We start from the raw sequence: 25,139 nt of genomic DNA on the forward strand, positions 1-25,139 counted from the left end.
TAATCCCAGGAGCCACACAGTCTTCTCTTTACCCTGGCCATTTCCCACCATTCCACTGTACTTGTACTTCTTCCACCACCACCCTTTTCCACCTCTAGAACTAAAAACTATAAACATATCAGTACTAAAATTGCCTCAAAAAAAAGCATGTAAATTGACTGCCCTATCATTATGCTCACTCTTTGTGACTTCACAGACCTACATCCTAGCCAGACTAGCACTTCTTTTTTATGTGCTGTCTTCCCCATTAGAATGTAAGATCTGTGAGAGTAGAGGCTGTTTCAATTTTTTATTTATATCTCCAGCATTTAGTATAATGCTTGGCATAGTGCTTAATAGTTTTCATTCATTTATTAATAATAAGTTACATGAGACCTTTTTTCCCCAAAAAACTCAAGGAAGTATAGCTGAGTTTAAAGATATTACCAAAACTGTTCAAAACTATAACTTCTTTGGACAGCTCAACATGGTTGTGGCTCTTGACTCTAAGCCTTGGCACTAACTATGCTCAGTGCCTAGAATTCACTCCATCTTCACTCCCATCTCTTAGAATCCCCTTGATTCCTTCAAAATGTGGATCAGGCACCACATGAAGTAATATAGTTATGATCTTTAGCTACTAGTTGTACAAGAATACCTCAAGATTAAGTGTGAAGAATAAAAGGGTTTTAAAAGGGGATGTTTTTGGTGTTTTTTAACAAGTTGCATTAAATCACATGGTAAGTTACTGTTTTTCTTACCTTGCTATCCATTCTGCAGTACCTTCAAAGAGTTTAGGCGTGATGATATTAGTTAGGGATGCAACTGAGGCAGCACAGTAAGCACTTCTGGAGAGACAGAATGAGGTAAAAGTTCAGTTCTAGAGACCAATCCATGTAATGTTCGCTCAGTTTCCGGTTCTCTTCCCAGTAGGTGGCAATTATCTACCTAACATTCAGCCACTTCATCTGGCTCCCCAAAGGAAAAATTTGGCATTCTATTCCAACCTTCACATGGCAAGTTTGCATTCAAAAGAAATAATGTAGGTACTGAATCCATGTCACTCAAAAGTGAATTAACTCTTTCCTTCTGTGATTTATAATGATTTGGTGCTGGGGTTGTCAGTCTTTCAATTCAACAGATATTTAGTAAGGGCCAATTATATTCAAGGCACAGTGGTTAGGTGCTAGTGATACAATGACAAAAATGAAAATTACTGCCCTCAAGTAGCTTACATTCTACTGGGAGAACCATTTTTGGTAACAGTTTTATTTCATAACATGTACAACAGATAATACTAATGCCAGAGATATTTTTCACCAACCTGAATTGTACCAATTAAAAAATTCACTATTTTGTTTATGTTGTTCAAGATAATTCGGTATGAGAACAACTACATACTAATCATTTTCTTTAACAAAGCCCTTCTCATAATGCATATATATCTGGCTAAGAAGCTAGAGAGAAGGCTCTAAGGAGCCTCTTGTGAAAGTGACATTAGGGTGAAGCTGAAGCAGTCAAATGAACACTTCTTGATCAGTCTTCAATCAATCTGTTTAGAAGTTAAACAAGTGACTTAAGAGGTTTTAAAAATAAACTAGCTTATTTATGTCTCTGTCTCATTAGAAAAAGAAGCTTCATTGACTCTCATGTAATCTTAGTCTGTGATAAAAAAAAAACCCTTTAGGAAAATCTATTTTTTTTTTTAAAGTTACGTTTATTTGCCTTCTACTTTACTAATGACTATAAAGTACTTAGAAGAAAAAAAATCTCATTTACATCAAAACAAAAACATTAATCCACCACAGACTCTCAATTTTCTTCTTAAAAGGCAAGAACATGAGACAATACAAAAATATCCACTTACCTTCTCCCAGATAACGGCAGATATTATCAGAACTTTGAATTTTGCTTTCTACTACATACTATATGCTCAACTACTGAATAATTTTTATTAGTATTACATACCCAAAGAAACAAAGCATGAAATCCATTAGTGGAATAAAGCAGTATTAAAGAAAGAGGAGAATATGAAGTGGTATCTTAGGAACTTTCCAAATATACTAAAATTTTATTATCTTTTGAGTTCCTGAAAGGACCAATAGAATACCACAGTACTAAGAGAATTTACATCATTCTCTAAAACCAAGGTCTTCAAAGAAAAAAACAAACTACCATAGACCCAGAGAAACTGGTCAAAAGATTTACTGTATTGGTTGAGAAACTGGGCCAGAAGCCAGATGACCAAAGGCTTTCAAATTTAAAGGGAGGCAAAAAAAGTCTCTTGAAAAGAAATTGTAGCTGACGAGACATAATTCTCAGCACTTCAGTCTGGCCTATTTCCTCTCATGATCATATTTTATTCTATTTGCTCCAGTGTCATAGGTTACTTCTATAGTCAATACCACTTTTTCAGAATGGTGTTTTCAATCACCCAGCCCATAAACTTTGTTTTGGAGAAAATAAAAATTATTGCCTCTAATCATACTCACAATCCTTATTTCTATGGAAGCCTAAAGAGAAAAACAGAAGTAAACAGAAGAATCTCCCTCCCATTATGTTTGATAGTGACATACTGGAGCCAAATTTCATATGATACTTTGGAAGTGAATTTGCAGACAGTTAAGTAAATATATATATATATATGTGCACATATATGTATACACACATGTGTATGTATACAAACACATATATACACATATACACACATGCATATACATATACATTCTGACACCTGTCCTGTTCATGATCATCAAAATCATAGCAAAGAGAAACATAACCTCAATACACAAGCAAACTTAAGAGACACAGGTCATATTATTAACAACAATATTGTTATAACCTGGTTTATTTAAAACTCAGACAAAACCAAATAAATCTGACGCTAGGAAAGGAAAGTGCTTTGTGAATTGTTAAATGTCATACCAATATAAACTTTTAATTTTACTATTCAGGCCACAGGTTGCCAATCTAATATGTATAGCCAAGAAACAAAATGTCAATGGCACCAAAGCATGGTGCAGAGTTCCCAAGAGTCTAGCCATGTTCTAGTCTATCTCATTCATATTCTTTCAAAGTAAACTGTTTTCTAGGTATTTCCCTCTCTCCCTTTAACTTCCATTCTCTGTACATTAATTTGCCTGTTTCCCTCTGATACATAAAAGGATAAATTCTGCAGGATCATTATTCTCATGAACAAACAGGAAATATCATTTAGATATAGCTTTTTAGCTTTAAGAAAAATTTCTATATATTCTATATATTATATTTATAGAATTCTATATAGTCTATATATTAAGAAATCCTACCAAAAGGTCCTAGCCCTTTATATAAGGTATGTTAATACTGTAATATAATTACATTATTACTTAATTAAAACTGTAATATAAAGGTGACCTTTGCTTCTGGCTGGCATAGCCAAACCCTGGGAAGTGCTAGAAAGGCTTTGACAATAGTTGCAATGGCAGAATGTCTATTTTCAGAGCACTAGCCTTGATAAGTACGGAGAGCTTGTCAACCCACTAGGTAAACAGATAAATATGGCTGGCCAACAAAGTAACCAACAAAACAAAGAAAGATAATAAAGTGACGTTAGCTGTAGCAGAAAAGAGGAAAGAAGATGAAGAGACTTCTACAGTTTTTGGACCAGTTGTAAACGTTAACTGTTGTGTGTGGGAGGGACGGGGAAGGAAGAGCAATTAGGGTTAGGTGACTTACCTAGGCTCATACAGATAATAAGTGTCTGAGGCTGGATTTGAATTCAGTTCCTCCTGATTCCAGAGCCAGTTCTCTATCTACTGAGCCACTTACCTGCCCCTAAACGTTAACTTTCTATTAGTACTCTAAATGTGACATCCTTGTTCAGTGACCAAGAAGCATGTTACTGGAGAAACTGACTTCTACATTTTTTGTTATAAGTAAATCAGAAGACAAGAGGAAGGTGTAACTAAATGTGAAGGGTGACTCTTAGATAAAAGAAATAGTTGATATAGCTGATTTCATCATGTGTCTAAAGGCAATAAGAAACATCATTTCCTAGGGCATGTGGTCATTTCTTATTGCAATGCTCATGAAGAACACTTACAGAAAGACCACTGTTGAAGATAACTGTAGTTTATGCACCAATATTTAATGCAGAGGTAGAGAAATTTTTTTGAAGAATTCAGTTAAACTCAGTAAGTTAAATCAACATAAGGATTAATGCTCGGTGACTTCAATACAAAAGTGAGACTATAGAAAAGTGGTGAAAAACACTGCAAAATACGGCTCAGGTTTAGAGAACAAAAAGACCAACAACTTGAACACCATACATATATATATATTTATCATGAAGATGTTCTTCAAGAAGAGAATAAGGAGGCACTGGATATGGCAAATGTGGAATAACATGACAAAAAGCAAACCTGACTATATAAAAATAACAATACCAATAGCTAATAGTAGCACTTACTATGTGTCAGTCACTCTGCTAAGGCCTTTACAGTTATTATGTCATTTGATTTTCATAACAACCCTGGGAGAAAGGTGCTGTTACTATTATCTCCATTTTACAGACAAGGCACACTGAGGCATACAGAGGGTAAATGACTTGCCCAAGGTCGATCTGTCTGTTTTTCTTCCTTCTTTCCTCCCCTCCTCTTGTTATTGTTACTAGCATTATTATTATGTGGATAACATGGGTAGAACACAGGACTTGAAGTGAAGATCTTGCTTCACATCATGTCTCACACACTAGCTGTGTGACCTAAGAGGAAGTATCTTAGGTCAGATTTGAAGTCAGATCTTTCTGACTCCAGGCTCCAGTGCTCTATGCACTGGACCACCTCACTGCCTCTGTATATCGTAATATATAGAAACCAAATGATTACCACTGTAGCAATCATCTGTGAATCAACTGTCTGTGTAGGGTCTGGTCACTGCCCTTGTAAGAGAAAAGATGAAAATCAGTACCAGGTTAGAAGAAAAAATAAAAACAAAATAGTGCCTACCTGGATTATTTAAACAAACTCCTGATGCAAAAAAAAAAAAAAAAAAGGAAACGGATGAAAGTATGGATATCTATACAAGCTATCACCATTTCCTATGAACGTTTATCCAGTGTTTATCAATTGCCATCATAAGGAGAACGAACAAGCCTAGAAACTGCTTCAGCCAGTAAACACTTGATTTCCTTACCAGGTAGAGAGATCGAATAGCCAAAGTCAATACAACTGTAGAAGACATTTGTAAAATCATAAGATGGTTTTAAATTTGTAATGAAAATAAAATTGGAAAATCATAAGGTGGAATATTGTGAGCATTTATCACCTCATAAAACAGGAATTAGAGGTCAAGGAAGAACATGTTAACAGAAAATTTGGCAAGAAATATCATCCAGATCATCATCCTGAGATTTAAGGACAAAATTGAATAGAGGACAACAAAGATAAAAAATGGAAAAGATCTGCCAAGGACTGAATAAAATATGTCCACTCTCACACCTATTATTTAATTCTAGAACGGACAGCTATAGTAATGAGATGAGAAAAATAAATTGGAGGCAATCAAAGAGAAAACAAAAATATTACTATTTACAAACAATATTATACTTAGAAAATCCTAAAAAGTAAACTAAAAATTGACTGAAATAACTCTGGTAAAAAGGCAAAATATAAAACTCACAAAAATCATCAGACTTCCTGTATATCACCAACCAAATCCAGGAGGGAGATATAGGGGAAAAATTTCCATTTGAAATAATTATAAAATATTTAAAATATCTATGATTCCACCCACCAAAATATATTTAGAATTTATAGGAATACAACTAAAAACATTATCTACAAAAATAAAGGAGTAACTGGAATAAGTAATTGGAGAAATAGTAATTGTTCATGATTGGGCCATACTAATGTAATAAAAAAAACACTAGATTTATAGTATTAATTTATAGATTTAATGCCATTCTAATGCTGTTTATAGATTTAATGTCATTCTAATCCAAGGAGTTACCACTATAAACACCTAGACAAAATACTTTTAAAATATTCTCCAGAGAAAAAAGGTCAAGAATCTTAAGGGAAATAACGAAAAAAGTTGCAATATAGAGGGCCTAGATTACCAGATCTTAATCAGTTCTCTTATATCACAGAATATGAGTTCGAATTCCAACTCTGAAACACTGCTAATATGACCTTGTACAAGTCTTTAAACCATTTATATGTGAAATGAGAGGGCTGATCTAGATGGGGTCTACAAGGTCCCTTCTACATCTAAATCTGTGAGCTTATATATCAAGAATCATCAAAACTACTGGACATTGGTTAAAGTATGTACATTGATTCTTGAGAGAGATTAGCTAAATAAGATTCAGGAACAAACACAATAGCATGGTGTCCAATAAGCCTATGCACACCACTACGGGGAAAGACACCCAGTTTGACAAAAATTTTCAGGAAAACTGGACAGCAATCTGGCAGAAATTAAGTTTAATGATTATTTCTATTTAAAATATAAGGAAACTAAAGTGAAGAGTGGATAGAGTACCAAGCCAGGAGTCAAAAAGACTCATCTTTGCCTGGAATTCTCTCTTTCCTCACCTTCTCCTGGGTTTTCTGGTTTGTCCTAAGTCCTAGATAAAATCCCACCTTATATGAGAAACTTTTCTTGATCCTCCTCAATGCTACTGACTTCCCTCTGAGTTTAACTGCAATGCAATTTGTACATGGTTGTCTTCATGTTGTCTCCCCCCCCCCCCCCCCCCCCGTTAGATTAGCATGTCTTAAGTGATTAATAAAGGCTTATTAACTTGTGGACAATATGAAGAATTCTAAGATACTTGGGAAGATTTCTACGAATTGTTGTCGAATGAAGTAAACAAAGCCAAGAGAGTAATATGACACAAAGGAAAATTACACTAAAAGATATCAGAAATCAGATTACTACAATGATAAATCCAAACTCCAGAAGGCTGATGATGACACTTAGCTCTCTTAGGTAGACAGGTGTTGGACTACAAGTATAGAATGAGGCAAATGGAGTCAGTGATATGGTCAGTGTGTCAGCTTGACTTGCTTACTTTTTTTTTTTTTTTTTTTAGTAAACAGTATTTTATTTTTTCCAATTACATGTAAAGATACTTTTCAACATTCATTTTTTAATAAGATTTTGATTTCCAATTTTTTTCCCTCCCTTCTTTCCTTCCCACCTCCCCAAGACAGCAAGCAATCTGATATAGGCACAAAGGTACAATCATTTAACTGTGCTTTCTTGTAAGGGAAAGTTCTAGTGGGAGAGTGGTATTGGGAAATTATAACAATGTAGACAGAAAAACAAAGACATGTAGAAAGATACAGAAGATCTTCCATTTTTTACCTGAATTCTTTTTAGAGGATCAAGAATATGGACAAGGATAACACAGTATGAGAAGGTAAACTAGCCAACTAGCATTTATTAAGTATCTACTAAGTGCCAGGAGGGCATTGGGTGGCGCAGTAGATAAAGTGCCAGGCCTGGAATCAGGAAGACTTCTTGAGTTCAAATCTGGCCTCAGAAGCTTACTAGTTGTCCTGGGCAAGTCACTTAGCCCTGTTTGCCTAAGTTCTTCATCTGTGAAAGGAGCTGGAGAAGGAAATGGCAAATTACTCTATTACCTTTGCCAAGAAAACCCCAAATGGGGTCATGAAGAGCTGGAAATGATTAAACAACAAAGTCTTAGCACTGGTTAATGCATCTTACCAGTATAGGATCTCAGGTAGAAATTCAGGCACTTGATTACATTCACATAATACTAAGAAATTAAAAGGTTTGGAGGAAATTTGATAACTAAAATCAATTTCCCAAAGTTATTTCATTCAATATACATTTATTAAGCCTTCACATACAAGGTGCTATGTTAGGTTGACTGGGTCAATACAAAGTTTAGATAAGACACAATCTCTAAGAACATGTAGCTTATAGTCTAGAAGGGAAAATAATAGAATGTCAGGAAGATCTTAAAAGTTTCCTTAAAGTAGTGACCTTAATGATAATTGAGTCCAAAGGTTCTTAACTTGGGGTCCTGTAGGGTTCACAGTCCCAAAATGGGCCAAAGGCTGAATTTCCAAGGGCCTATGAACTTAGCTGAGGGAAGAATTATATCTCAATTTCCACTGACCTCTAAATCAAATTTAGCATTTCCTTCAATCATGAATTTAAGCAACAAATCATGATAGTATTAGCAGTGCTGATGACTTTCGTCACCAGGAGAATTCACAGATATTTCCATTTCATATTACTATTGTTGTAGATATCACAAAACATCATTTATGCTCATTCCTACTTCAAAATTATTGTAATTAGAAATAATAATTGCTAACATCTATATAGTACTTACTATGTGCCAGACACTATGCTTAGTAGCTTGCAATTATTATGTCATTTGGTCCTTATAATAATTCCTTAAGGTGGGTACTATTAATGTCTTCATTTTACAGATGAGGAAACAAGACAAACAGAGGTTCTGTGTCTTGCCCAGGGTGACACTGCTAGTAATTTTCTGAGATCATATTTGAACTCAGGTCTTCCTAATAGTAATAAGTAACATTTATATATTATATAAATAAGTAACATTTACTGTGTAGGCACTGTGCTATGAGCTTTGCAATTATCTCATTTGATCCTCACATCCCTGCAAGACAGGTACTATTATTAGACTCACTTTACAGATGAAGAAACTGAAGCAAACAGATGTAAAGTGAATTGCTCAGGATACCAGCTAGTATCTGAGGCCAGATCTAAATACAGGTCTTTCTGACTCGAGGCCTGGTATTCTCTCCCCTCTACCACCTAGTTGCCCACCTAGTGAGATGTCACTAGATTGCATGGGAAGGCTCTTTCTCTCTACTGACAACTTGAGTAAGGTAGCTGGCCACCTATTGGGCAAAATGGTAAGACTGAGTTTTCTGAAATTAGTGAGCCAGTCAATTAAGTTGCTTTCCTGTATTCCCTATCTACAAATGTTTGTTGATTCTTTCACAGAAAGAGGAGAGTCATTTTCTTTCAGTTTTACAAATCAGGCATTTCAAAGAATTCTTAATTCTCCATAAGATGATGCAGTGTTTTGTAACACAGAGTGCTATAACTGTAGGTCAAGAAAGTTCAAACACATCCTTCAAATGAGAACTGTTAAAGCATGTTATTTAAAATAGCTTCTTATGATTGAAAAGATTACACCAAGATAAAGGTAACGAATGCATAGTGGTGTAAGTTAAGTGAATAGAAAAGTTTTTTTGATTTCTCTTCATATTCTATTTAAATACATTCATCTAGGAAGTAAAGGCATGCACATGCAGTATGTTTACACGAATGATGTTCATGTATTGCTATTATTATTGTGGGAAAATTCTTTACATTTAAAAATAACTTTGCAACACAACTGTAAATGCTATCAGAAATGGGAATCATTTCTAGGAAGGTACAGCCATCCACATGATGTCACACGCAACAATAGCTGGATTCCATGGACATGATTCTTGAACTACTGCTGCGATTCTCATGTCTATCTGAGAGTTAAAGGTCATTAACAGTGCTAAAACTTTGAATAAATTGTAAAAATTTTACTAATTTTACTTATACAAAGTTTCTTGAATATTTTACACTTAACCAATGTACAAATTAATTATTTCTACACAGATTTAAACAAATCAATTTCTGAATCACATGACCAACAAGATAGAGGACTAGATATTTCTCTGATCTCTGAGACCTCTCAAATCTCTCCAAAACAGAAATTATGAGTCAAAGATAAAGCAACTTCAACTGTTTCCATGGTCTAGGACATCTGCAACCCAAGATAGGGTTGAAAAAACAAAAGCCATGAACTGACCTCTACCTTGGGTTCATTCAGCAACCCTTCCCCCAATCATGCTAACCAGCAACAAGGCTGCACTAGCCAACCCAAGGCCTCAATCCATGAGGCTTGCAACAAAATCTTACACAACACTCTGGTTCCCCTTCCCTCTTTCAAGTGCAGTGTAGATCCAGGCTCCAGGCTGTGAAGTCTGATAGGCCTACCTCAGAGCACTGTGGCAGCCTTCTGGCAGCTACAAAGGGTCTCTGCAGGAGTGTGGAAGAAGAGAGGAAATGAGGCAGGACACCTGTCTGAGCTTGAAGCAGAGCTCATCCATACCCTAATCCAGTCCTTCTCTCAGAGCCTTGGAGAACTACAGGCATGCAAGCCCATAGCAGGTCTCTGAAATGCCATTGTTGGGCCAGAGAATTGAAGAACAGAGGGAGTGAGACAGGCCCAGGATAGGGTGAAGTACGGATGCATATAGGAATTGGGGAGGGGAGAGCCTATGTGGAACTCTGATAAGCCTGGGGAAAGAGCCTAGTATCCAGCTGGGGCCAGTTTGGTCCCTCCCAAAAGTCACTTGGGGGTAGCAACCTAGACTGATGAATCATAAATTGTCCAATATAGAAGGATGAAACACTGAGATTCAGCTGCCATGGAAACCAACACCAGAGGGGAAGGAGTCAGACAGTGAGCAACAGGGGAAAATAAGGGGGGAAGGCTAAAATTACCAAAGATCTCAGGAAGAAGAAAACTCAAACACCATGAACATAAGCAGATATATCAACAGAGAAAACATTAACAAAAGAAGGCAATATGGCCTCCAGATCTAGTAAATGAATCCAGGTATCTATGAATAATAACTGTAGATTTAAACAAATCACTTAAAAACCATAAAAATACTGAGTTTCAAAAAAAAAAGTGAAAATATTTTAGCTTTATTTTATATTTTTATAGTTTCAAACTGAAATTTCAAAAAAAGGCAGTATGATGAAGGCTATGTATTATGTGGTTTTATTTGCCTTAATGTGATGAAATAAAAAAGCCACAAAGCTTCTGTAATACTTGGTAATACATCTGGTTTTGCTACTTCAGTGAAAAAGTAAATTCCTCATGTCTTCACCATACTTTCAACAACTGAAAGAAGTTTTGTTAGTTCCCATAAACATCATAAGCTTTATCAGAAGCAGGTCTGAGTCATCACCCTTTTAAAAAAGCTTATCAAAAAATTGGAGCACATGAAGTAACTTTTCTACCACACAAAAGTTTGCTAGTTTTCAAGAGAATAAGTCTGGTTTGAGCTAAGGACAAAATTTACCATCTTTTTCTGAAAGGAAGCCTACTCTTTGAATATATTCAAAGAATGAATTTTACTCATTAGCTGGAAGATATTTTTAACTGCAAGAATGATGTAAATGTTTCAATTTAAGGTCCTAAAGTCACCATTACAGATGCTACTGAAAAATTACAAGCTTTCTTGGCTAAGCTGCAGATATGAAAGAAGACAACAGAAGCTGAAAAGTTTCAAGTGCTTTACTAAGATAAAATTAACAAACAATTCTCTATCAATTTCTTTGAAAAAATAAATCTGTAAACATCAGAAAACACCTCAGAAGTTTTTCAAAAGCTTTTTCTATCTTGGTGGCATTAAAGTTGACCCATGGATTCACAATCTTTTTCTTTTTGATATAAATAAACTGCAACAAAAGACCTGACCTAGCCTATGGATGAATTGAGAGCTTACCACAGAACTTGACACATGGCAGATGCTTAATAAATGCTCATCAACTAACTTATTGACTCACTGATCTTAGGACAAAAAACTTACTACAACTGGAATTTAGGTGAAATAAGCCTGCTAGTGTTCCCAGGGCAAAGTGTAACTTCATCTTTTAAAGTCAAGATATGAAAGCTCTAATTCTGCAACAATACATCTTTGAGAATTAGGATTTTCTGCACTTATAACCATCAAAACAGAAATCTCAAATCAAATGGATGTCTAACATGACAATGTGTGTTGCCTGTTAAAAACCAACCTACAGTTTAATGCTTTTATTCAAGCTAAGCAACAACAGCTTTCACATTAATATGCCTTTAAAAAAATACAATTTAACTCTTATTTGCCTATTTTTTATATTTTGTTTTGTGTCCTGTATTATGTGGAAGAAAGAAAAACAAAGCCCCTGTTAAAAATATATATATATATAGTCTCATTTTGCACTGAGTCCTTCTCTTAAGGAGGTGGTTGAGTGGTTCATCATGAGTCCTCTGGATTCATAATTGGCCAACTACGCTGATCAGAGTTCCTAAGTCTTTCAAAGTTGTTGGCCTTTAACTGTGTTCTCATTGTGTAAGTTGTTCTGCTAGTCCTGCTTTTACACAAGCTCATGTAACTTTTCCCGGGTTCCTCTGAAACCATTCTCTTTATAATTTCTTACAGGACAATATTCCATCACATTTATATACCACATATACCCCCAATTGATGGGCAGTTTCCAATTCTTTGCCATCAGAAATTTTCAGTTCTTTAGCATTGCAAAAAGAACTGCTATACTGTTGTGCAAAAGTTTCTTTTGCTTAGGACTAATCTCTCCCTTAACCTACATATCCTCTTATTTATCCCTTCTCTGTTTTCTCCTTTCCTTCCCTCTAGTTTCTCTGTTGAATGAAATATATTCCTGTATCCAACAGTGTATATTTTTCCCTCCTTTAAGTGATTCAGAAGACAGTGAGGTTTAAATGTCAGACATTTCTTCTTCCACCCCTTCTTTCTTTATTAGATAGACTTCTATTTGCACATTGTAATTTGTGAAAAAATTTTCCTCTTCCTTCCTCTCCCCCCAGTATTCCTTTTCTCCTCTGATTCCATTCTTCTTTTAAATCATCAAAACACAACAGAACCTCTACCAGGAACAGTCTAACTGGACATATGACTCTTGATAATAGGGTTTTAAGTGGACACATAAATCATCTATATTAAAATATAAACAGTTTATCCTTTAGTCCCTTATGATTGTTCACTCATATGTTTACCTTTATGCTTCTCTTGGCTCCCGTGTTTGTATTTCAAAGTTCTATGCAGGCAGGCCTAGTCTTCATCAGGAATGCTTGGAAGTCCTCTTATTTCATCAAAGATCCATCTTTCCCCATTGGATTGTACTGTTTTTCTGGGTTATACCTTGCCTTTGTCTTCAGAATAACATTTTTGAGTTCTCCATTCATTCATAATAGAGCTGCTAGTATGCATCATTCTGACTGTGACTGGCTTCTCACTACTTGAATTCTTTCTTTCTGGGTATTTGTAATCTTTTTTTTTTTTAACAGAAATCTCTGGATTTGGGCTATAATGTTTCTAGTAGTTTTCATTTGGGGGTTTCTTTCAGAAAGAGACTCAGGGGATTCTTTCAATTTCCACTTTGTCTTCTGATTCTAAGAAATCTCAGGAATTTTCTTTTATGATTCCTTCAAATTTTATGATTAGGCTCTTTATTTAGTCATGGCTTTCATGTAGTCTAAGGATTCTTAAAATTTCTCTCCTAGATTTGTTTCCCAAGCCAGTTGTTTGTGCTATGAGATATTTCATATTTTCTTTTTTTTTTTTTCCAGTCTTTTGATTTTGTTTTAAAATTTCTTGTTGTCTCATGGAGCTGTTACCTTCTAGTTAGTCTTTTCTAATTTTCACAGTTTGCTGTTTGGTTAAGGTTTTGTACCTCTTGCAATAAGTTGTTAATTTCCTTTTCAAGTCTTTTTTCAATAGCTCTCATTTCATTTCCAATGCTTTCTTCTAATGCTAAAAACTTTTTTTAAGCTCTTTTTTAAACTCTTGCTTTATCTGTTCTAGGAATTCTAGTTGGATTTTTGTCCAAAGTATGTTTTTCTTTGAGGCTTTGCTTATAGATATTTTGGAATTATATCTTCTGGGTTTGTGTTTTAAATGTCCCTGTCAACACAATAGTTTTATTTTGTTTTGGGGGAAGGGGGTGATTCTTTTTATTGTTTATTTGTTCTTCCAGCCTACTTCCTAATCTTAGACTTTAGGTTAGGGTCTGACCCTGTATACTTCTGGAAAGAATGTCTTGCTGCAGCTTTCTTGAGGTACTGGGTATTGTATTATACCAGGATCTCAGGGGCAGCTCATACTAAGAACCTGTAAGCTTTCAATGCTCTAGTAGTCTGATTTAGGTCAAAATCTGTTCACTGCTTCTCTCATCTGAGGTGTGCAAATTCCTGATCTGGATTTGGGCCTGAGTAACATGTTTGTGGGCTTGTCCCATTTCGAGTTCAGTCAGTGACTTGGCCAACTGGAAAGCTCTTCTGGGTCAGAGTGACAGAACTGCAGAGCCCCTTTTTGGTCTGGGATTTCTGTTCTGCTACAGGTTTCAGAATGGGCTGGAAGCTGTAACTGAGACTTGCCCACTCCATTCTTAGGATCTGAGCTACCTAGCTATTATTTGTTTCTGAACCTGCTCTTTGTCCAGTGTACTGTCTAGGGCCCACAACTGCTCCTCACTCTATAAGGTTATGTTCTAGGCACAGGGCCTCTCCTCACCTGTGACCTGGAACTAGGTCATAAGTTACTGAGCTAATGGTTGGCACCCATTCCTTATCCCTGTATAAGCCCCTCTGTGCTGGACTTGGAACTTCTCTCTGCACTGGAATGCTCTGTGAAGTCATTCCTTATTAGACAAGTTGTTAATTCAGTCTGTAGTACCTGTAGACCTCTTTGCCTGTCTCCCTATGCTGACCTGGAATTAGGAAAATGATCACTGATTTTTTTCCTTTGCATTTCTCAATTAGGACTTGGTCCAGTATGTTTTCTAGATCTGTTTGGAGGAGTTTGGGGGAAAGTTCTGCTGTACTTCATGCTATTCCATCAATATGGCTCCCAACATGTAAAAGTACTATAATCATCAAACACTGTACAGCTGATATTCATCATGACAAGACAGTCCAATGCTCAGTGTTTCCTGAATAATAGAAAATACTTAGGAAACAAAGGTACTAAGGCACTACAAGGAAAATAACAAGTTAAAATCTGAAGGACCTTAAAAGCACAACAAAAAATATTACCAGAAGCACCCAAAGTAAGGAAACTAGACACCATCCACCTAACTTTTCCATCTGACAGGGGAAGGCCTCTGTCTGTTAGATCCAAGCAGATTTTAAGAAGTTAACACTAAGACTAAGCCAGTATTTGGACAAGAAACCTACAGAATGGAAGGACTCTAGAGCCTATGGGAAAGGTCCACCTTTGCTTTTGCCTTAAGAAATTAAAATTGGGCAGCTAGGTGGTGCAGTGGATAGAGCAGCAGTATAGGAGTCAGGAGGATCTGAGTTCAAATCTCACCTCAGACACTTGACACTCACTAGCTGTGTGACCTTGGGCAAGTCACTTAACCCCAACTGCCTCATCCTGGGTCATCTCCAGTCATCCTGATGAATATCTGGTCACTGGATCCAGATGGCTCTGGAGGAGAAGTGAGGCTGGTGACCTGCACAGCCCTCCCTCACTTTAAAAAAAAAAAACAACAAAGTCAAGTGCAACTCATGTCATTATTTCTCTGATGACATGGTCTTCTTTGGCAACAAAGGACGAACATACACAAAAAATTAAAATTAATTTGGCTAAGGAATGAAATGTTTCTTTACCTCACTAGCTATATTTGCTTTGTTGTAATACACAGGTCCTTAATTCAATTTCTTGCTTGGGCAGATAAGTCACAGATAAAATCCTTTACTTCATGTTTATTAGGAATTTAGTTACCTATGTTGTCAGTGTTTCTATTTTATGCTTTACAATGTTTATTTTCTTCACTTTCATTTTTATACTTGAAGTTTTTAATTAAAGCACTAGTAAATTTACTCAGAAGCCACAGATAAAGGCAAATTCATAAATAGAAAATAAAAAAATAAGGAATATAGAAACTTCACAAAAAAAGGTATTTTTCTGACCCCATATATAGAAAACAATAATGACTCTCAAAAATTTGAGGAAATTATTTGAAAACTTAAATTGTGAAAAAGTTAAAGTAGGCAAAAGTCCCATATGTTTTACATGATACATAACATTTTCTACCAAGTACATAAGCTGCTTACTAAGTATGCACTATGTGACCTAGACATTTTCGAAAGTAAAATAATTCTGAACTAATGGAGAACTATGTGGTAAAGTACAATATTACTGAATTTACTATATATTCCATTGGACTATAGGAGGTCATAAACATCTCAAAATACCTCACTTATCCCAGAGGGGTTATGGTTACCAACTAATATGTTATGTTGAAATTATTCATGATTTTCTCAAATCTGATTAACATATTAAGACCCAACTATTTTTCTTCTACTTTCAAGTTTCCAGATAAATGCAGTTTTAACTTATCATGGAAAATGCACACCATTAAAAACAGAAGCAATTCTTTTTAAATAGTAATTTATATTTAAGTAAATAAGCTACTAATTTTAAAAATGCACTGGAACACATGACAATAGTGAGGACTCTAGAGTTCTCAGCTCAGTTTCAATGACACTGTGTGACTGAATTAAAAAATGAAATCCACTGAAGACACCTTCTGAAAATGATCCCTAAGAACCATCACAGAAAGGTCAAATTCTCAATTTTTGGCCAGGAAAGAACCAAGCTTGCCTGTGATCTAGACAATTGGGAGTCTAGATCCCAAATAACTCTGATGGGTAATTCCATTGTTTTTGATTTTTTTAAAATAAGCTAAAATTTCATAAAGAAGCCTTTTCCCCCCCACATATTTAATTCCTATTGATTTGTTTTTTACATTACCTTCATTTCCTGACATATCCTTTCTCACCTCCCTTGCTCCTTTCCCCTACACAAAGAGCCATCCCTTAGAACACAGAATAAAAGAGATGAGGAGAAAAAGCAGTTCAACAATACCAACTAATACATCAACTAAGTCTGACAATACATATATAATGTTCTGTGCCCATAATTTACCATTTCTTCATAGAAGAGAGAGTTCTCATATTTTTTCTGGAGCCAAGCTTGATAGAGGCCAGGGTTGACTAAGATAGTCTGATAGTTTAGGTTCAAGATTTGAAGGAAATGGGACATTTGCAATTCATTAAGAGTTAGCAAAAAGGAGATTTACTCATAGCAAGGGAAGGTTACTTAGGGAGGATATAGCATTGACTCAACTAAGCACACTTGCACCTTCAATAATCAATAAACACTTATCAAGTGCATACTATGTGCCAGGCACTGTGCTAAACACCAGTGAGGCAAAAGAATGTCCTTGTCCTCAAGGAGCTTACAAACTAACAGGGGTGACAACATGCAAACAAATACATATTAAGCAAGCTATATACCAGATAAACAGGAAATAATTAGCTGAGGGAAGGCACTGGAATTAAGAGGGGTTTAGGAAGGCTTCTTGTAGAAGGTGAGATTTTTGTTGGGATTTAAAAGGAAACCAGGTAGGTCACTGGAGCAGAGGAGAAACAGTGTTGCAGGTATGGGGGACAGCCAAAAAGAATGCCCAGTGCCAAGAGATGGAATGTCTTACTTGTGGAATAGCCAGGAGGCCGACGTCACTGAACTAAAGAGCACATATTGGGGAATAAGGTATAAGAAGACTGGAAAGGCAGGAGGAAGCTAGGTTATGAAGGGTTTCAAATGCCAAACAGAGTGCCTGGGCAAAAAGTCCAGTGACAAGTAATAACCTAACTTTTGTACCTAAGGCACCGGAAGCTGCATCAATGGCCAGAATATTTTATTCCCTGAGACAATTAAGTTTTCAGGACAGTCTGAATAGCTTTTAAGGAAATGAACTAATCCAGCCCATGGTAAAACCATGGTAAAAAACCAACCATGGTAAAAGATGCTGGAACTTTCTACCACATTGAGCCATTATAATGATATAACATTCAATTTCATGTTTTACAGTTCTTCCTGTTTTTCTTCTCATTTGCATAGCTTTAATCATTATGCATACTGTTTCCCTGCGTTTGCTTGCTTCATTCTGTATCAGTGCATTTAAATCTTCCCATGCTTCTCTGAATCTTTCACATTTATTTCCTATAGTCCAGTACTTCTCTATTATCTCTAAGTATCATTCCATCATATTTACATAATGTCACACAATTTGTTTAGATTCCTCAGTCAATAGACACTTATTTGGTTTCCAGTTCCTTGGTACCACAAATAGTGCTACTAAGAGTGTTTTCTGTCTTTGCCCTTCTGGGGCATGTGTCCCACAGGCACTCTGGATGAAGGGTATAAATATATTATAGTCACTTTTAAAAGCATAATTCCAAACTGCCTTTCAGAATGTTTGGGCCAATTTACAACTGTACAAAAAATGTGTGCCTATCTTTCAACACAGACTAGTCTCACCTTTTCACATCTTTTCTCTTTTGCTTGAACCTTACACTCTTTTTCTCACCCTATACCACTAAGAGAACATTTTCTTTCTACCTCACAATTTTTTTGGGTGACTAATAAATAAACCCAAATCAGAAGGCTATGAAAATCTGTAAGAACACTTTCACTCACTTCCTTCTTTGGTTCAACTCCCCTAAATGCAAACAAGCTTCAAAAGCTATTGAAAAATTAAGATAATCTCCAATTCTCAGAAGCCCAGGAAATCCCCAACTCACCTGACATCCACTTCACCTCCAATGTGCATGATAAAAGAACCATCAGGTTGCTTCAGGGAATAGAGGTATTCTAGGAGTTTCTCTCTGAGACAAAAAAGAGAAAAGAAGAATTTAGTGGACCTGTACATTGTATTAGCAGATGCAAGCCTGCTGTTTTGGGATTCAGACTCTGCTGAACCAGATCGTACCTGTTGATGACATCAAAGGCCTCTTCAGTGCCAATGATACACAATGCATTGACTGCTGCATATGTGGGTGCAAGGTGTGGATGCTGACCAGGTCCCCCTCCAAAGCCACCTGTTGGGCTTTGACATCGCTCCAGAAACTGACACACGCTATATAAATGGCAAAAGGAAAAGCAAAGTCAGAATGTGCTATGTATACAAATCAAGGCAACAAACCCCAAAAAGCAGTTCTAATTCTCTCATTTATTCACTCTCAAAAAGGAATAAATGAGCGTGTACTTCTCTTTATCTTCTCTAACCCACCGCAAGGATCTTTTAGGCAAAGTAGGTCCATGGTTTTACTTTAAGAAGATTCTGCCAGCAAGAATATGCTAACAAATCCATAACTACCTCTAAAAAGGAAGGAGTAAAAAATAAGGGCAGAAAATGAAAAACATTTCCTTTAGAACCAGAGATTGCACACTTATTTAGTAGTGTCAACTCTTGTTCTTTTTGGCCTTCATGACCTACATATATAGACGCATTACTCTGTCCTATCTTATTTCCTGTGTCTTGTACTTAACTTCCTTATTTTAGTTTAGACTAAAATGACCTACCTAGAAAAGGAACAAGATTGAATTGCTGAGGTTGAAGGGAATTCATTTTGTCTGACCATTGCCCAAAATATGAATATCAATGACTATATTACTGACAAGTACTCATCTAGCTTCCACTTGAATATGAAGGCCATCCCATTTCTGAACAATTCTAACCTTTAAGAAGTTTTTCTATACAATGAATTGAAATGTTTCCTTGTAATTTATAGTCCCTGGTCCTAGGTCTACCTTCTGGGGTTAAGCAAAACAGGTTCTTCTTCCAAATAAAACTTTAAATATTATTTGAATATACCTAACATGTGTCTCCCAAGTTCTCTCTTCTCCAGGCTAAACATTACCAGTTAGAATCTCAGGGATTTCAAAGATCATCTATACCAGGGGTTCCTCAACCTGATCTATACCAGCTACACTAAAACTGAACAAAATACTCAGGCTGTGATCTCAGCTGGTCTAGCAGGTCCCTGAATTTTGACTCTTAATATATGTTGAAATTATACTAGCTTTTCTGCATGCCATGCTGCACTGCTGACTCACTCTAAATGTATGATTCACTAAAATGCCAGGTATTTTTTTTTTAATTTTATATTTATTTAAAATTCTCAACACCACTATTTATTCTGGCATCATTTTTTAAACTCTCTACTTCATCTCCTATCCCTGCATCATTAAAAACTGAGAGAAAGAATGAGGAAAAAAATTCTTATAACATGAACACAGTCAAGCAAAACAAATCCACACAATGGCCATGTGCACAAACGTATGCATCTACATCTTGTGTCCAATGGGACACGTTTCATCATAGATCTTATAAAGAGATGGTTGGTCATTGCACTGATCAGAGTTCTTAAATTTTTCCAAGTTAGTTTTTCTCTACAATGATGCTGTCCTTGTATAAATTATTCTCATTGTGCTTACTTCACAGTGTCACTTCATACTACTCAGTATTCTCTGAAATCATCTCTTGGTTCATTTCTTAGGACACAATAACATTCCATCACATTCATATACGACAATTTGTTTGGCCAATCTCCTAATTGTCTAAGACCATCTAATCCATCCCTATGGTTTTTAGTTATTTTCTTTTTCCCCCCTGACTTTTACTAACCTCATCAAGATCAGTATTAGTTTTCATTGCTTGTAGCTAATAAATTCCTGGTGTTAACCTTCCAACTCATCCCCACTTGCTTTGCTTTGAGTATGAAATATTTCTACACCAAATGTGTGTGTGTGTGTGTGTGTGTGTGTGTGTGTGTATGTGTATTCTGAACCCTTCTTTGTTCATTTCAGGTAAGAGTGAAATTCATATAATGCCAATTATCCCTACTCTTTCCTCCTGATTTGTATAACTCTTCTACCCCAATTATGAGAAATAGTAATTTATACTGCCTTCTTTCTCCTATATACACATATATACCTCCTTTTGTCCTCCCTTTTTCTCTTTTTAAACCTCCAAAACTAAGCCATCCCTAAGACCTCTGCTGCTCTTATTTAACTCCCTCAGTGCCCTTTGAAGATATTATGGTTGTGAAAAAATTCTTGTTTCCTTCCCCCCCAAAAGAAAGCTAGCACTACAAAATCATACACATTCTTTCAAGTGCTTAAATAAATTTACCTTTAAGGTTTCTCATGACCCTTGTGTTCACATTTCAAAATTCCTACTCAGCTCTGGTTTTTGCATCAGAAAAGCTTGAAAGTTCTCTATCCATTAAAGGATGTATATTCAGCTTTGGAGATTATTGTAGATTTATTGTAGATTATTCTTCATTGTAAGCCTATCTCTTTTGTTGAAATACTGTATTCCAAGATGTCTCCTTTATGGCAGAAGTTACCAGGTCTTGTGTGATCTTGGCTATGCATTCTTGGGTACCACAACTGATTCTGGATGTTTGCAGTATTTTTTCGTTGAAGTGGGAGCTCTGAATTTTGTCTATGATATTCCTGGGGGCTTTTCCTTTGGGGATTTCTTTCAGAAAGGAGGTGACTGGTGGATTCTATCTTTACTATTCCCTTTCGTTCTAAACTATCTGGGCAATTTTAATTTATGAAATATAGTGTCTAGATTTTTTTTGTGGGGGGGGAAGGTCCATGGTTTTCAGGGAGTTCAATGATTCTTAAACGATCTCTTTTTGTCCTACCTTCCAGGTCAGTTGTTTTTATATTATAGTCTCATATTTACTTCTATTTCTTAAACTTTTGATGTTATTCTAATACCTCTTGCTTATAGAGTCACTGATTTCTATTTGCTCTATTCTAATTTACAGGAAGTCTGTTACTTGGGTAAGATTGCCACTTTCTCTTCTAAGCTATTTATTCTTCTTCAAATTCTTTCTCCAGAGTGCTTATTGCCTTTTTTTCTTAATCTCTTGCTTCATTTTTCCTAGGTATTCATTTTTGAAAAGTCAATTTTTTCCCCTGTGATTCTCGGCATGCAGTTTTAACATTACTCTCTCTCCTTCTTTGGGGAAGTGAGGAAACTTTAGATTTGGAATAATTTTTTGTACCACTTGGTGTTTTATTTATTCCTGTCTTCAGATTTAGCTCCTAAACTGGGGCTTGTGCCAGAGACAGGCATTGCCTCCTGCTGTACTTTTGGTATTGTTGTCAGAAGGCCCACTTGGTCTTACCCTGGTCCCCGAAGATATAGAGCTATTCTTTATATCTCAGGGTTAGACTTCCCTGAATCTCTGAGATTCACAGCACTGAATCTTTAGAGACTTCTCCAGCATCTCAAGACAATATATAAGAGACTCTAGATTCCTGGGCCAAGGATATTCTGATCCAAGTGCTGCAGCATCACACTAATCACTAGTCACTGCCTGCTGTGGATGCTGCCCAGGGCTTCCAAGGTCCCCACCCTGTGGCTTTCTCAGGAAATCTTCTACTTTTACTGCTTTCAGACACAAAGCTTCACAGGTTACACATATCCTTAGTCGACTGCTTTGAGAAACTACGTCTGTGTTAGTTTTCCTGTAGTGGCCCCTCTTCCTAGTGTGTTCAGGATTCTAGCTAAACTCTTGTAAAGTTTGGGGATAGAAGTCACATAGTGTAGTTTCTAATGAAAATTCTTGTTCATTATTCAATCTGATGAGAACCTAAGAATTTTGCTAGTATAGTCATGTGATGGCAGCCATCTTGGTCAGAAATTCCCCAGATTTTTTTCTGCATCAATTGCCATCTATCTATGCCTTCTTCATCCAGTAAATGTCCAGCTGATTTTTTTTTTAAATCAGGGTATGTGGATGTCTACTCTTATTGCTTTTCATCTTATCTTCTCATTTAGAAATAATGTAAAGTGGAAATTTTCAGCAAAATGCTCCTCTGATAACACATTAAAGTATTAAGGTGACCCTGTACTCTCAAAAGGCTATTCCAATTATGGTAAGCTCTTGTAGGTTCTACTCCAATCTGGATTAAGTCTCAAGAATATGCCAGGAAATGCACTATAGAGATATCAGCTGAGAATCAGTCTGGCTGAAGTACCTATTACTATCAAAAGATTGGCTGTAATTATTTAGCCAAAGTAACTCACAAAACTATCTATGAGGGAATCTATATTAGTTGTAAGTTCCCTCACCATCCTCTTCTAAATACACTCTAGAGTGTCAATGACCCATCTACTCTATGGTTCCCAGATTGGACACAAGACTTTATACCCTAGAAGTCATATTCTTTAAGTAAAAAGCCTCAGGTCCAAAAAACACTCTTTTAAATCCACATGTAAGGGAAGTTCCAGAAGTACCCTACTTATCAAGGTGTTGGTTTTTTACCCCATTCAATGTAAATTATATAGAAGTTCAATTTGATAGCACTGTTAACACTACCTTCAATCATCCTTCCTGCTCAGAACAAATCTTAACATGTGTCGACTAGTAACTTCACACTATGAACTTAATTCTCCCCTTAATTTCTGTCTTTTTAAGTCTCTCTTTTTAAAACAAATATTATCACTAATTTTTTTCAAGACATAAATCCCAAGCACAATTCCAAATGAATCCCCCACAAAGTAAAATTCCAGAAAAAGGTAAAATAAAAATGAGTAACCTCATGTAATTCACACAATTGTGTAGTAATGGTTTCATTTTTTTTTAAATACACAGATTTATGCTTTATAAGTTATTATCAATGCACTTGGTTATCCAGTGTTTTTAATTTGAATTTGGCTCCCATTTAAAATAGTTTTAATTTATGTAGTTGTGGTAATACATATATATATGTGTGTGTGTGTGTGTGTGTGTGTGTGTGTGTACATATATATATATATATAGTTCTCTTAGTACTGCTTTCTTAATTCTGCATCACTGCATGGAAGTCTTCCCATGTTTCTTTGTTGTGGGTTGTTTAGAGTTGAAATGATGTTTCCTAGGTACATACTTTGCACTAGATATTAAAGGAAAGGCAAATATAAGATAGGGTCACTGCCTTCATGGAACTTAACACATGCACAAATAAACATTTCCTGAATTTGTCCCCTTCTCTCTGCTTCTTTATCTCTATCCTGATAGAGTCTCTCAACATTTTTAAAATGTTTTGAACGTTGTACTAAAATAAAAACACAAAAAAATCAGCATTTTCATACACAAAGTAGAATAGAAAAAGGGTTGCATAGAAACTGAAAATCTCTTATTACATTTAGTTTTTTTAAAAAGCATATGATAAATTCAGCAGAGAATCTTAGGTTGCATGTCTGTTTTTCCTTCCAGATTCTTCTATGTATTTTCTTTTAAATGCTTCAGTAATTGCTTTCTTTTCTCTTTTTGTTAACAATACTGCTACCTGCCCCTCTCTCCCCCACCTCTACACCCACACCAATTAAAAAAGGAAAAACAAAACTCTTGTAACAAATAGTATACTCTAGGCTAAACAGATCTACACACTGGCTATGCCCACAAATGTACATCTCATGCTGGACTTTGAGTCTAATACCTCTCCATCAGAAGGTGGGTTTCATCACTCGTCCTCTTGGGTTACAGTTAGTTATTATATTTATCACACATCTTAAGTCTTTCAGAATTGCTTTTAATTCAGTGTAATTTTTATTATATAAACTATCCTGGTTCTGTTCACTTCACTCTGTATCTCCTATACTTCTTCGAATTCTTAGTATTTGCCGTTCCTCAATGCACAGTAATAACCCATTACAGTTATATGTATGAACATTTATATGTTCATATTTCGTGATCATTGGCCAGTTTTTTTCATATATTTTGCTATAGTGCTGCTATAAATATTTTCATGGAAATAGGTCTTTGCTTATTGACGATATCCTCTTTGGCTTGTAAACTGGAAGTTTTATCAAGGACTATGAAAAGTTTGTAATTTTTCTTGCAAAATTCCAAGTTATTTTCTGGAATGACTGAGTCAATTCAGAGTTGTACCAAAATGGGTCTGCTTGTTTTCCTGCATCCTTGCCAACACCGAAATTTTCTTTCACTCTCCCTGCCTTTTTTTTTTTTTTTTGGTCAATCTGTGAATGGGAATGAGTGTGAGGTGATACTTCAGACTTATTTTCACAGTCATTATTCTTATTTTTGGCCATTTTGAGCATTTTTTTTTCTATGACAGGTGATAATGATAGTGTGGATTTCATCAGTGTGAAATGTTTGTTTGGGACAGCAGTATGGCTTTGTGATAGAGGGCTGACCTCCAAGTGAGGAACACTTGGATTCAAGTACTGCTTAAGCCACATATTGGTGGCTGTGTGAGTGGGGGCAAACCTCTAAATTGCAGTGAAGGGGCTGATTTATGTTGATAGAGGAAGTTGCCTCACTACGAGTTCCTATTGCCAATGAAATCAATAATTTCTATTTTTAAAAGTATGTCCATATCTCTTGACAACTTATATACTGGTGCTCTTAATTCTAAAGATTTAAATCAATTCTTGGGGTGATTTATAGATCAGATTTTATCACAGATGTTCTATGCAAAAAAAAAAACTTA

General features: G+C 35.8%; 1 protein-coding gene across 1 annotated transcript in view; it reads right to left on the reverse strand.

Moving 5' to 3' along the window:
- The window catches only part of FNTB (farnesyltransferase, CAAX box, subunit beta), a 104,310-nt gene that overhangs the window by 21,852 nt on the left and 57,319 nt on the right, over window positions 1-25,139 (reverse strand). Inside the window, exons 5-7 of the mRNA XM_072629588.1 lie at window positions 18,610-18,756; window positions 18,422-18,505; window positions 741-827 (exon numbers count right to left, since the gene is read on the reverse strand). Coding sequence (XP_072485689.1) covers window positions 741-827; window positions 18,422-18,505; window positions 18,610-18,756 — 318 coding nt within the window. The remainder of the gene's footprint in view (window positions 1-740; window positions 828-18,421; window positions 18,506-18,609; window positions 18,757-25,139) is intronic.

This window comes from Notamacropus eugenii, chromosome 1 (assembly GCF_028372415.1).
Source record: "Notamacropus eugenii isolate mMacEug1 chromosome 1, mMacEug1.pri_v2, whole genome shotgun sequence".
In the NCBI taxonomy this organism is placed as follows: Eukaryota; Metazoa; Chordata; class Mammalia; order Diprotodontia; family Macropodidae; genus Notamacropus; species Notamacropus eugenii.